The sequence below is a fragment of the Passer montanus genome, unplaced genomic scaffold (genome assembly GCF_014805655.1).
Source record: "Passer montanus isolate IOZ18808 unplaced genomic scaffold, ASM1480565v1 scaffold67, whole genome shotgun sequence".
NCBI lineage: Eukaryota > Metazoa > Chordata > Aves > Passeriformes > Passeridae > Passer > Passer montanus.
The window spans coordinates 526,869-541,470 of record NW_024371815.1 but is presented as its reverse complement, the minus strand read 5'-3'; the positions used below and the strand labels follow the sequence as shown (position 1 = coordinate 541,470).

General features: G+C 42.2%; 1 protein-coding gene across 1 annotated transcript in view; it reads right to left on the bottom strand.

Annotated features, from left to right (window-relative positions):
• SLC2A9 (solute carrier family 2 member 9) overlaps positions 1–14,602 on the bottom strand; it is a 100,264-nt gene that overhangs the window by 71,768 nt on the left and 13,894 nt on the right. The window contains exons 2-4 of the mRNA XM_039728955.1: positions 14,207–14,294; positions 9,944–10,029; positions 4,712–4,810 (exon numbers count right to left, since the gene is read on the bottom strand). Of these exons, the coding sequence (XP_039584889.1) occupies positions 4,712–4,810; positions 9,944–10,006 (162 nt within the window). The 5' untranslated portion in view covers positions 10,007–10,029; positions 14,207–14,294. The remainder of the gene's footprint in view (positions 1–4,711; positions 4,811–9,943; positions 10,030–14,206; positions 14,295–14,602) is intronic.

Below are 14,602 nucleotides of genomic sequence, written 5' to 3'. Positions count from 1 at the left end.
GGAATCACTCTTGCTCTTCTGTCTCCCTCCTCCAAAAAATGGGGCCTCATTTATAGATAAAACTGCAATAAAACAAACTGAATCAGTTTATAGCTATAACTGCAAGGCAGTACCAAACCAGATGGGGAAAAAACTCCACAGGTAGACAAGAATGTCCAGGACGAGATCACCCTTTAGCCTTTAACATGCCAAAGTTTACATTCTTCCTCTGCTTTCCTCACATGAGCATAACGACAGGATTTTGAAGGATGCCTTCTAACAACTTCCCTTCCCTGATGTTTAATCAGATTAAGTTCTTAACCTTTTATAAGGCAAAGATGTCATAGATCCAGGACAGTGTTTTAATAGTCTCTGTTTGCCTGCAGAGACATTTCCATTTTATTTTCTCTTTAGTCAAGCTTCCTTGTTTTTATGCTGCTCCTGTTTCAAAACCAAGGAATTGCACTGTGGTGCCTGATGCTCTGGTGAGGATACAGCACCAGGAAGTTGCAGTCCCTACAGCAGAAGGGCACAGCACAGTTGGGAAAAGCTCTCAAGCTATACAATATCAAAAGTTTAATCTTATATCTTTAATTACTTCTTCCCAGTTTCTTCTCAGCATAATAAGCCATTACATTTTCCCTGTTCAAACTAGGAATTTCAAACTTTACCTAAAGTCTGACCTTGGACACACAAAATATTCTATTTGAGGGTTTTTTTCATCACCTCTCCATCTACAAAATACCTAAGAAAGGTGACAATAGAATATACAATGTCTTGTCTTCCATCTATCAAATTTCTAGTAAACTTCCTGTGCCCTGAATTAAAAAGAGAACAGGGTTATTTCTCCCATCCTATCTTGAATGTTTCTAAACAGACAGGGGAAAAAAAATTAAAACCATTTTAAAAATAAAAATAAAAAAGACAAGTAATTTTTGGTGCTTGAATAATTTAGAAGTCTCAGAATAAGATTCCAAATGAATCTGCCATTAAATAAAGCAGTAACACCTTAGTTCTTTAACATCAATACTCAGATTATATTTAGATTCAGACATCTTCTTGTCTATTCAAAATTAATTTCTGGTAGTAATGATTACTAAGAGAAAACACTTTTAGAACACTATTAGCATTTCTTGTTAATGATAATGGCTAAAAATAGTATGTAAATTACTCTCCCCTTGTGTTATGACTAATTTTCTCAGCATAGCTTAGTTATTTACAAGGAGACATCAAATAACTGCAAATATTCAAGAAAAGAAAGTACAAACTAAAACACTCACTAGTAACAGATAGATGGATGTTCTGGCATGTACTAGCACCTCTCTCTGCACTTCCATTGCCAATAAGTAGGAAGTTAATAAAACACAGAGGTTTTCAGAAGATGCACATAAAACAAAACAAACCCGATATAACAAATCCACTGGATTTGAATCCATTAAATTGTGTGTAAAAGCTCCCTTGGGGGTTTTGATCAGGTGTCTCAATAACACTAAAAGCATAAACCTGTATACAAAAATTTTAGCCTGTAAACAAAGCCTACAAAAATGGTGGCTGACTGATATCAGTATCTTATTTTCTCATCTGCCTCAGTTCATTATGATAGTAGTGCTGAGAGGAGAAAGAAAAGAGGAATATAAGGAATATATAAAGTTTTATATATACAAATTTAATGGATATATTTTAAAACCAAAACAAATATTTTCCTTGTCTTACCCATAGCTACAGAGGTCATTCACACACAGTGACAACTGCAGAAGCAGCTGTCACAGCAGGCTGTGTGTTTGTGCCACAGGAACCCAGAGCTGCAGCCTCCTGCAGGACGAGGGCAAGGGCTGCAGAGCAGAAAGTAGCAGTGACTTTGCTTCCCTCACAGAGCACAAAGCACATCATTGTTTCACAGGCATTGCCCACAATCAGTCCATGAAATAAACTGTAGAAATGCAGCTCAGGAAAAGATAGAATCTTGTATTCAATTAAGTCTTTTGTCTTCCTATTGCCAAATGCTCCCATATGTTTTTAATAAATTCTGGTGACTCTTTGAACAAGCCCATGGAAACTTGTACTTCTGGGTTTCTCAGGGAATCATACCTGTGATGGGCCATGCTCTTTCCCACAGAACTACAGGGAACTGAGTGGGAAGCAATCTCAGCTCTGAACAGAGTATGTGCATCTGATTTCCCCCTTGCAACAATCTGCAAGTTAGACTAATTCTGCCTCACAAGATGACCTGAAGTAAAGCCCACCAATGGGAACTGTAGGCGAATTCCCCTGTGGTTTGATGAGCTGACACAATTTGTGGCTCTGAAAGAAAAGGGGACACAAGAATTTACATATAGTTCTTCAACACTTCAGTCTTAAATTAATTTCCTTCACTCCCTCAGCTCCTGCTGACATCCAGTTCGAGGATCCTGGAAACATTCTGTGTTGTAGTCAACTGTTGTAATCAGACATTTTTTCACTACTTCTCAAAGGATTATACAGTCCTCCTCTAAGGCTGGAGAACTTCAGCATCAAGAGAGATTGCACTGAAGTAAACAGGGGCAGAAGATACCCTGCATCCTATGGAAAGAAGGACAATCTGACAATGTCAGCAGTAAGCTGAATGTCAGCACGAGAAATTATTCTTCCTACCAAGTTTATAAAAAAAATGCAGCTTACAACTTGTAGGAATTACTGCACTCCCAGTATAACCTCTTACAAGGCTGCTTTTAGCTACAGCTACAAGATGCTCAGCTTTGGTGTTTCTCAGTCATCTCACATCAGTATTCCTAAAGGGTCACCTTGCAGCAGACTGATTGTGTCATACACAGGAGAAAAGAGATGGGGCAAAGGTTCCTTTTCTTGTGCTGCAAGAAGCACAGCTTTGATATGGCTCACTATTCCCCACCATGGCTATGACCTCAGCCGTTGCTCTTCCCTTCAACCTGGTCACTGCAGCTCCAGGGACAGGGACAGGGAAGTGGTCCTGAAATGGATGACACACAGCAGTGCTGGAGCTGGAGAGAGGGCCAGAGGACAGAGTGGTATTTTCTTCTTGAACTACAGAGCTTCCTTGCCATAGGACTACTCCATAGCCCTAGCTAAAGTATGGCTTAACATGAATAAGAGAGTTATGAAGTTTCTCACTCAAACACTGAACACCAAGGGAGACTTTGTGCATACCTGTAATGGTATGGCCAAAGCCATCAGCAGAGTGCCCAGTTTCAGCACAAAAGCCACACTAAAGATTTCAAACAAAACCAGACAATCCTGGAAGTGTCATTAAGCACAAAACCTGGAATTTAGCATTTTTCACAGGGTTGCATCTTCAACCTCCCCACCCACACCACTGTAATCTATTGCATGAATCAAAGAGAACTTTCTGAGTGCTGTCAAGGAGCACATCCCATCATCCTTTCTTTCCCTTACAGAAATTGAAATTGACAGAAAGCTCTAACTACCAGGACAGTCCATTTTTAAATGGTACTTAAAAGTTTAGAAATTGGCTCATTCCCACTGCTCTGTTGACAGCCCCAAGGCAGTGCAGGAAGGATTTTTCCATCAGGACAATCAATACTATTGCTCACAGAATTACAGCTTCTTTCTGACTTTTTCTAAGCCGTTTTTATCCTCTGATGACTGCAAGGTGAATTGATGACTGGACATGTCATGGTAACACCCAGTTTATCCAGCCTTGAATAACCAGTATATAATCACACAAACTTGAAGAAAACTCACAGAAGTTATGAAGCAAGCAATTAAAGATTTCTATAAGCCGAGTCGCTTCCTACTTCTTTGGGTCAACAGTTTACCAAATAAAATCCACGTATAGAACATAAATTTTACAAAATGCTTCTTTTGTTATTTGCATAAATATTGCATCCACCTTTAACATTAAAAACCTGTTTAGGTGGAAATCTAGCCACATATTTTAATAGAAGATTTTCATAAAAGAAGGAGCTTAGCTTTGGAAAGGAACTGTTTTGAGATGGATTTTCCACAGTTAATTCCCAATATTTACTAGCTACTTTTCAAAATATTATTGTTTGCATCTCCACTGAATTGCTTCCTGCTGTGCTTGACTGAATTGAGGGTCACTAGACAGCCAGTGTAAAAACAAAGTGTCCAGATTTCCATTTGTAATAACTGATATTTTAATGAAATCCCCACAATTTTGTATATTGATTTTATAGTGCTCTATTCATCAAATCTATCCCACATGTTGCAGCCAATAGACGAAGAAGTTTAGAATTCAGAACCAAACAAGAAATCACAACAAAACACAGAAGCTGAGACTCATTATTTAAGAGGAAACCAGAGGCATTATTTATAATATCAGTACTGTGGGAATGAAATGTTGTGCAACCCTCTGGAATTGGACGACGTGAACAGAAGTTGCTGAACATGTGCATGCAGCCCCTGAATACTCACCAGTCTGATATTAAAAATATTTTATCACATAAAAGTGTGCAAGAAGAGTCATGCTTAGCCTGGACCTGGGAGAATGAGAAGCAAAGCATGTGCACCCATTCACCTCAACAGCAGCATTTAGCTCTCGGACAGTTACTGAATTTATGTGAAAACCTCGCAGGAAGCAGAAAGAAAGTTTTGGGCAAAACAACGTTACTATACGAGATTTAATCCCCTCCTACTATGTAATCAGGAAGACTATAAAGGCAGGATGCTGAGGAGACAATAGTTGGACAAGGCTGCCCTCTACTGCTTTCAAATTCCTCTTTAGTCAGTCACTTACCCCTGCGGGAGCGTTCACCACCGACAGATTGTAACCGTAAAGAAAAGACGACCCAAAAGCACCAGTTAAGGAGGCTACAATAAGACTCCCAGACCAATTCTGAAAAACAAAGAAAAGATACCGCCATTATTGATACACTCAGAATTAATGTACCTCAGTTTTTAAACACTCCTTAGCTATCTTGCATGGCTCGTGCAGGCAGATGTCCTTGCTGCAGAATAGCCTAAAACACTTCCCCTTGCTCATTTTGAGAAATGTTACATTTGAAGTGACAGCATGTCACTTAACATCTATGGAGGCATAAGTGAACATTTGAACTCCTTTCAGCCTCACAGAGTTCTGCTGCAAGCGTTCTAGCAGCTCCCACACCAAAAAGTAAAATGCTGGGGAAGCATAATCTCAGCAAAGGACACTGTTGACAGTATTTCACTAACACAGTGAAGTAAGGTACAGCTAATATGTGATACAACAGGTCTGTGGGTAGATCTGACTTGGCTGAAAACTCATGAGATGATGTGCACACCCCCCACACCCGACCTAAAGGATTAGTGAAATTGTGACCAACAACATCAAAATGATGCCTACAAACTAGGTTTTGTAATCCAAATGCAAGTTTCCAACAGTAACTTGTTGCCACACACACTCTCCAGTGCCCTCTTTCCCAGTGGCACACCTGTACTTCTGCCTCCTCAGGTCTCCTCCCCTCATCCTCCTCATACTCTTTTTAGCCCAAATCAGCAATTTCTGCTTCCACATCAGCTGTTGAATAAAAGGTAGAGCTGCTTTGATTTGAGAGATTTTGCATTTGCATTCCTTTCCAACTTCCCCAGCATTACTTTCTGCCATTCACTTCTGCTGGATCACAGAGTATGGCAGAAGAGACCATTCCCAGCCATTCCCAAGAGACATTGAAGTAACTGTTTGGGTGGCTGGTCAATTGCAAATGTCATTGTGTAGATAATGAAAGACAACTCTGAATGTGTTGAAATGGACGTATTTTTAATGTGTTTTCAATTTAAAAAACCAGCTATGATAAGAATATAGAATTTCAGGCACAGCTCACTGCTCTTTATGCCCAGCCTCCTCACTCACTGAAGCCTCAATCCTTCCAAAAGGAGGAAGACCTGCTTAAGCAGGCCTAAGAAACTCAGCTTCAGTTATATCACTGACCACACCAAATTAATGAGTGAATACGTTCTGTCAGCTGCACAAAGTTGTGTGTTCCCTTTGGAAAATGCAGGTCCTGAGCACGGAGGAGTTTGTGTAGCTGGCACACGGCTCAGCTGCAGTGACAGGGGACTGGAACGAGCTCCACCAGCCTTGTGGGCACAGCAGGGCAGGTGAACACGCCGTGGCTTTGGCATGTGCCAGAGCTCCTGTGCCACACTGCTGTCACGGGCTCTGTGACCTCTGCAGGAGGGATGAGATGCCCAGTGCCAGGGTGGGGAGCAGGGTGTGCAATCAGCACATGTGGGGTCTGCCACGCTCGTATCTGCCAACTCTGAGCATTCAAAATGCACTCTGCAGGACGGCTGAGTGTTTTTAACTTCTTCCACATGATGTGGGAACCTTTTAAGAGATTACACAGTTCATTAACCAGCCTGCTTTTGGTCAGGTCAGGAGGAAGTGTGCAGGGGGTGAAAAGCCTTGTGTATGAAATATATCCCGTTGAGATCATTACATAAGCCAAACACAATTTATTGATATTAGCCAGCTTCTTAAAATGAGCCTGCCCCCCACACACTCAGAGTTTGCACCATTACTTTGTTAACAAAATGTAGAAACTTGACATAAGGCTTTATTTAACTTCTGATGATAACACCTCATATTGGGTGCTCATTATTTCTCTGCTATGCACAAACATTCCTGCACTTAGAAGAAATTGCTACTACTCTGAATGAATGATGTTGGGGAAAATATTTCTGGTGGTCTACCAGGCTGCTCCCAAAGGGTTCACAAACAGTGAGTTCCCAAGTGTTATGCAGTAATCTTGATGAAATATTTCTAAAGGGCTCTACTTCAACAACATTAGACACATCAGAAAAATCCTGCAATCAAAATTATTTGGAACATATAGCCTAATGGTTATTAAAAACATCAATAAATGCACAAAAATTTCAGTACAGGCAAATTATATGCATGTGAGGCTGAGTGGAAGATACTGCAGGGCAAATCATAGAAGTGCTTAGAAAATCTCACACTGTGATAACTGGGTTTAGAAACTTATTCAATACCATGGAGTTTTTAGGTATACAGGCTGCTGCAGAAAACTTCAGACTCACTCAGTTCAGAGGTTTTGGAACTTGGAACATGGACTTCAACTTCTCCATGTCCTGTCTCTTAATTCACTATTTTAAATATTTGCTCAGGTTTCAGCAACACCAGATAGAGACAAAAGCACAATGAAGCAAGAATGCAAAAAAAAAAAAAAAAATCAAACTGTTGCTCAAAAAAAAATTTACCCTGTGGCAACATTAGTAAAAGGACAGGAAAGATAAACACAACCCCCAGTGTCTTTTAAAATGGCCAGGAAACAAGAAGGCGACCACGCCTCCTTCATAGGTGTTCCTTGGCTTCACGGCCGTGCGTGTGCTCATGCGTCGCTGCTGCCAGCCCAGGGGCAGGAGCGTGTCACCATCACCACAGCAATGAGTTCAGCCAGGAGAGCTGCATGGCAGTCACAGCAAAGACCTGCAGATACCCGAGGACTGCTTACTTGTGAAAGCCCACATTTTCGGTCTAATCACAGATCCTAGTGCATTGTGGTCTACAGATGCTTTTCTCAGCTCCAGTCCTTGTTCAGTGAGTAGTGAAATATTTGCGCTGGCTACCATGAATCTCAATTTTCTTTCTTTTTTTTTTTTTTTTTTCCATTTACTCCATGACAGTTTGCACTTCAGTTTTCAAAACACAGTTTAGAGTATTGTACCTTGGTTATAGCCCCCTCCTCAGACTAAAATTAAGCACAATTGTTAGTGGTAAACATTGCATGCATGCATAAGGAAGTTTAATATTTTTTAATAGATATTGCTAATTGGCACAGGAAAGCTGGACTCTGGAGCTCCGTGCTGGGGAGTCCCAGGTCCGGCAGGTGCCCGAGCTCCCGGTCCCTCCGGCAGCTCTGCCCTCGGGGCTGCGGGCGATGAATGGAAACCTCCGTCCCTCTCTCCCTGGCTCTGCCCTTGCCAACAGGGTGGTCCTGGGCAGCAGCGAGGAAGCAGCAGCAGAGCCCTCGCCTTGCCCAGCCCTCGCCGGCCGCGCTTCCCCCGCTGCCGCGGTTGCCCCCGGCCCGGCACGCACCGGCCCCGCGCTGACCCCCGCCCGTGCCCGGGGCCCGGCCCGGCGGTGCGGAGTGTTCAGCTCTGCCCGCCGGCCTCCCTGCACCGGCACAACTTCCCGAGCGGGGAAGGGCTGCGCAACCCGAGCTCCGCCCGGCTCTCGGGGAAGCCTCCGGCTCCCTCAGCCTCCGCGCACCACCCTCCCCACCCCGCCAGAGAGGATCGCAATCACCCCCTCTCCCGTTAATCCTCCCCGAGGCTGGGCATCACAGGCCGAGCTTCCGCGCCGCTCCGCGCTCAGGGCTGCGGGCATTCCCGCAGCACGGAAAGCTGCCCCGCGTTACTTGTCCCTGCCCCTGCTCCTGCCCCTGCCCCTGTCCGTGTCTCTGCCCCTGCCCCTGCTCCTGTCCCCGTTCCTGTCCCTGTCCCTGTCCCTACCCCTGCTCCTGTCCCTGCCCCTGCCCCTGCTCCTGCTCCTGTCCCTGTCCCTGCTCCTGCTCCCGTCCCTGTCCCTGCTCCTGTCCCTGCCCCTGTCCCTCTTCCTGTCCCTGTCCCTGCCCCTGCTCCTGCTCCCGTCCCTGTCCCTGCTCCTGTCCCTGCTCCTGCCCCTGCTCCTGTCCCTGCTCCTGTCCCTGCTCCTGTCCCGGTCCCGGTCCCTGTCCCGGCCGCGGGAGGAGGCGGCTCTCGGGAGGAGACAGAGCCGGTGCCCGGGGCTGCGGGCAGGACTCGAGCGATGGGGAACACGAGCTCGCTCTGTGCGTGCTCGCACATAACTTAGAGAGTGTGCCCGCCCGCCGCCGTGCCTGGGGCTGCCCGACAGGCCCCGTCCCTCCGCGGGGATTTGCCCAGCAGAGCACGTCGGGCAGGGGACTGTCACGACTCGGGGCCCATCGCGGCCCCGCCGCCGAGTGCCAGTGGGGCTGGGGGACCACGGCTTGCAGGGGCCCCTGCCGCCGTCCCGACTGGAGATCCGGGCAGCCTTTCTGTGAGCAAGACTCTAGACTAAGGTGGGGAAGACTTCCCGTGCTGCCGAGGCTGGAAAGTGAGGGTACCACAAGACTTGCGGCCAATTAAGATGTTAAGGATGCTTCCACAGCCTTAGGAGGTTTAGATCTGACACGCCACACTACTGCTGTGTTAAGGATGGGGATTAGACATGCCACCTGGGGAAGATAAAAGCTTTCAGCTATTATATTTGAAGGTACTTACTTGCAAACACAGAATTTTGAACTGCTAAGAGTTAAATGACACCTTCTAGATGGCAATGATGAGTATTAAGTGCATCTGGGAATTGTCCCCAAGTGACTGTAGCTGATATTGGTGTAAATCTGAGCTGTTTTCACTTCTGATATGTTACATGCCTCAGAACTATCTTAGAGCTCTCAGAGTCATAGTAAGTAATGCCACTGAGCAATACAGGCTGGAAAACAGTTTATGATGCAGCAGCTTCGAGTTGTTATTGGCTCAAATCAAGATGACTGGTGTTTGAATAGAAAGCCAGAGGATACTCATGAGTGTGTGCAATTATTGTACATGTTGATAGAGGATCTGGACAACATTTACCATCCCTTTGAATTGTTGTAAGAGTCAAAAAAAAAAAAGTCAAGTTAAGAGAATCAAGTCACCAGAATATATAGAGTGTATTTGAGATGAATAAGACACCTGTATTTTGTTTTGTTTCATGTTAAATGGGTGCAAGTCGTTCAGTTCATACTCAAATACAAATGCCATGGCTACGTGTGATTAATATGTGCATAATTTCTCATCTTAACACACTCACAATTTTTGACCCTTTCCAATCACTGTTGGTTAGTTACAGAAACTAAACATATGCTACTCAAAAAAGAGTAAGTATTCATATAGGTTCCAAATAATTATTTTATAATTATTTTCTACCTCCAGTCAATAAATAACAAACAAATGCCTTGACAGAAAATTTGATGAATTCACTCACCACTTTTTTCTTTACTGCTTTATTTTCTTTCCTCATGCCGTTGCTTTGCTGTTTGCTCTCCATTCTGTTACCTTGTGAAATAATAGCTGAGGGAGAAAAGAAGAGAAATTATGCTACTGTTCAGGAGGCAAAAAAGATACAGGTTCTTTAGTAGATATAATGTCTCTATTAGAGTAGGAGCATCAGACCCACTGCAACTACAAAAGAAGTTTAGTCAGTCAGGTGGAACTACATTACTATGGCTGGATTCCAGCCAGGGCATTGGATTAATTGTTGGTGTGATTCTAAAGATTATTAGACCTATACTAGTTAGGTCATTGCACATTTGCAAAGGAGGAGTCCATTTATTTACTGTTCTCTCAAGCAAATACTTGCCTGTACGTCACCATATGTACTTAAATAATGTTAAAGAGCATTTTAATCTTAATTTATGAAGAAACTAAACTGGTTTCAGAGACAATCTGATATTTACATGGTGCTTCATTGTATGATCTTGGGCAGTCTGCCAGTTTGTTCAATTAATTTAGAACATGGATTAGTGTGTTATTCTGCTTCAACTTCTTGAGATGAGAGTGCCTTTCAAGACTTTTGCTTACGTGGCCATTATGGTAGTGATAGGTCCAGTCCTGAATACAAGTTGTCTTACAGACAGGAGTCTACAAGACAGTGAGCCATGAGGCATGGGCAGTGACAGGCAGTTTGGTGAAGCAGCACACTGGATTGTTGAGGCCATCACACTTACAAGAGGGTTTTAGGATGGAATCACTTCTGTGAGACATTGACCATTATATCAGATGGTTCCAAGCAACCAGTCTGAGCTTTTAAGTAAGAGAAACCAGAGAGGTAGCAACATCCTAGAAGCATTAAAGCCAGAAAAGTGAAGTTCTTCCCTCTCTCTTTACCAGTGCAGTCAATACTAACAACCTGCAAACAACTCCTTTTCCTCTTCTTCAAGGGACCTTAGTCAATTCCCTCTAAACTGTTCTTCAAAAAGGGCTTTCAGGGAAATGTATTTCACTTTATAGGAAAGAGGCTTAGTCTCATCAAACAGTTCTCCTGTCCCATGCCACATTGAACAAGTATATGAAAAATAATGTCATGACCTGTTCACTGAAGGTCCCACATCCCATACAGATTTCATATATGGATAATTTAGATAATTAAATTAATGAAGGTTCTGGCAGAGCACAAACAAAGCATCATCAAACTGGAATTCAAGAGCTGACAAGATAAAGAGTATATGGGTCATAGCACTGAAACACAAACAGCAAAATTGGAAACAATCTGCTAAACATCTAAGGAGACACAACCTCACAGCTAAGCCACTAGCAGGGATAACTTGTGTCTGCCTTCCCTCACTAAACTTATTTTTATGAGGCTGAATTTTTTTCAGAACATCTTGAAAACATTTTAAGATATGTTTGTTGTGTCTGGAAAGTTTAATTGCTAGCAATGCACCATCAGCTGAAGTGTTGAGATTGAGCTATCCTTCCTATATTTCAGGTAACTCTCTTTTACTTTGTTAAGGTATCAGCTGACTGTAGCAAAAGGAATGTTACCATATCCACAACAGACATTCTAGTTAATGCAAAAAATAAGAAATTAGAATTTGAAAAAATCTAAGGAAGAGATGATCCACTTAGGGGAATGAAAAGATCGTATTTGCTCTGATGCTGTTGTTTATTGCTTACTGAAAAAAATTAGTAGATAATGTGAAAAAGTATTCCTTCCCTCTGAAGTTCATATTGCTAGTACCAGGTAAAGTTGCTAAAGTTGTCAATCCAAAGATATTAATTCGTTATTTTTCTTTGTCATAGCAGATTAGATTTTTCTGTTCCATGGCTTGTACAGTTAGTCAGGAGGTGACTCACAAATCAGGAAAGGCTCATTTATGTCAGGCCCAGGGCATCTTCCATTTCAGCTACAGTTTCCTTATCTATTTATCCAACAGTTTATTTGGTGATGTATGGGTTGAGTTCACTGGTAGGACATGGAATCCAGCTGAGTCCTGTGAATTGTTAGCTTTGGCAAGGAAGGCTCAGCAGCTCACAAAAAAGGAACATTATGACTGGCGCAGCAAACTGACTTGGGAGAGGTATGAATAAACCTACTGTAATCCAGGTTTCATTTTGAACTTCTATTGAACATTCAACTTTCACGCACTGACTGCAAGTCAGGAAAAATAAAAGCTGTTAGAAAGCTGTTCAGAAAAAGCAAATATGCAAAGGGAGCAGTTCAGGTGGACTAAGATTCTAAACAGCCATATTTGCTAAGTTAGATGATGAAATCACCAAGGAGATGATCACCTCAGAAAAGCTGAATTAAAGGACACAGATGTTAAAAAACCAACCCAGACTAAGAAGTGTATAAAACCTGGTCTGGATCAATTGTAGTTGTCCAGTCTGAGCACAAGGCTCAGTAGCCATTGAGGGCCCATTTGCCATCTTCATCAGATGAGCTTGGACCAACACCAAGGCCCTGGTCACCCCACCCAATGCAAAACACAAACAAGCTTCAGGCAGTTTATCTGTGATATCAAAGATTCTCCTGTCACAAATTCCTCATGATGGGCATGCACAGTTTCCCTTTCTGTCTCCCAAGTACAATCTCGATGGAAAAATAATGTCTGTGGCAACATTGCACCGCTATGGACAGGAGAAATGTGGAAGAGCAGCCTCCAGCTGACAAAACTCACATGTAATTATAAACTAGTATGACCTCTAGTATGATGGAAAGGGCTTTATACCCCTCAGGACACATCTCTCTCAACTGTAGCACAATATAGTTTTCTTTCTTTTAAAAGCAGAAAAAAGCACCAAGAGAGACAGCACCACAGAAAGGTGTGAATGGCAAAGCTTTGGAAAATACTGGCGTAAAAATAACCCAAACAGACTCAGTAAATCTCATTGTCCATGATAGACTGACATCTAATAATTTTTGCCTTTGGGAGGCAAAATTGTCCACCTTAATTACTTTGGTTTGCTATGCTTTGTACTGGAAATAAGTCCATGTTTCAAAATACCTTTTTTGTTTTGTTTTGTTTTGGTTTTGTTTTTGTTACTTTTTTTTTTATTCAGCTCTAAAACTCTGGGAAAAGAGCATGGAGGAGAAAAGTTTTGCATCTCACTCTTATTCCATAGCTTGTGTGCTGCTATCTTTTTTCTACTCAGCTATAGCAGAAGTTTTCTATGGCTGAGTGCTTGTGCCTTTCAGAAATGGAGCTGTTCTTGCAGTGTAAGACATGCAAGCTGAGGACTTGCCTGTGCTTCAAGACAGATGCCTCTGCCCCTGGTTTGTGGTGTGTACTACAATGAATGTTCTCCTCTCCCTGCTACCATAAATCACACATACACACTCACATAGAAGAAATCCACCATCGATTAATTAAAGGATTGATTAATTAGAGCATCCAAAGTGAAGAACACATTCTGAGTGTCTGTGTCCTCAAAGCAGTAACAGACTATTAGATCCTGGTATGTGACATAACTACCTGGTTAAAAAAGGTACAATGGAACTCCATTAAAAACTGAAGGGATTGTTTTCTTCTCAAGTGGTTTTGTTAATCTAGATCTAGTCTGACTCTAGTGATACTGTACAAGTCAATGTTTCCTGTATTGTTTATGAAAACTATCTAGGAGTCTCAGCATTAGAATAACATTGACGGAATCAGATGGAGTATGACTTTAATTAGACACAGAGCATTCCTATGGTGCTGAACTATTTAGAAAAGGTTATTCTCAAATACTGTAGACACCTCAGCTCCCAGAAATATGTGCCTCGTAAGTAATTAGTTAATTGAGTGGGGAAAAAAAATGTCTTTTTTTCCCGTACCTGGAGTATCCATCCTAAAGTGCCTTTGCAAAATGATGAATTATTATATTTGCATTTCAATACTTCGTACAAGTCACAATCTGATCTCTTATACTGAGTAGTAGAGAGACTGAGTTTCTATCTCAAAGTGAAGTGTTTTGTTGTGGGTTGTTGTTGAGTTTTGAGTGGATTTTATTCCAAAAAAATCTGGTGAAAATTAAAGCTATTTATCATAGAAATGTGTTACACTAGGAGAGGAAGACAGATTTCAGAGTTAATGACTAGTTACGTAGAAGCTGAGTACTTGGATAGCATAGGAAATTATTTGTTTATGAATTTCAAAACATTGGTTTATACCAAGATAAATCTATTCTTCCCTCTCCAAGTCAACCCCTTGAGAACATTGTTAGATTTGCTGCAAAGTGTTAAGTCAAATTTTTAGATGCTACTCACCACTTATCTGAAGTACTCTTCTCTTCCAGTGAAGTTCAGTGCAGCTCAGAAGCAACCCTCCTCAGAATTGCTGCTGCTGACTTCTTCTCTAAAATAGGGACAACTAAGTCATTGAGTTAAATGTAAAGCCAGATTTAACTCTTTTATACCATTTCAGAAGTAATAAATAATTAACTATAAAAACAAAGAATAGTATGACGCTTCAGCTGGAATTCATGCAATGTCTCTTTTTTGCCCAGTAGAAAACAAACTGCCTTGTATGGCTGTGACACCCTACAAGAGGTCTTTGTTTCAGATACCACAAACTGTAAAAAAACTTTGCTTCCCGAATTTGAACCATTAGATATTTGAAATGCCTGTGCCTAAGGCTAGGACCTGCATTCTTATACTTTTACC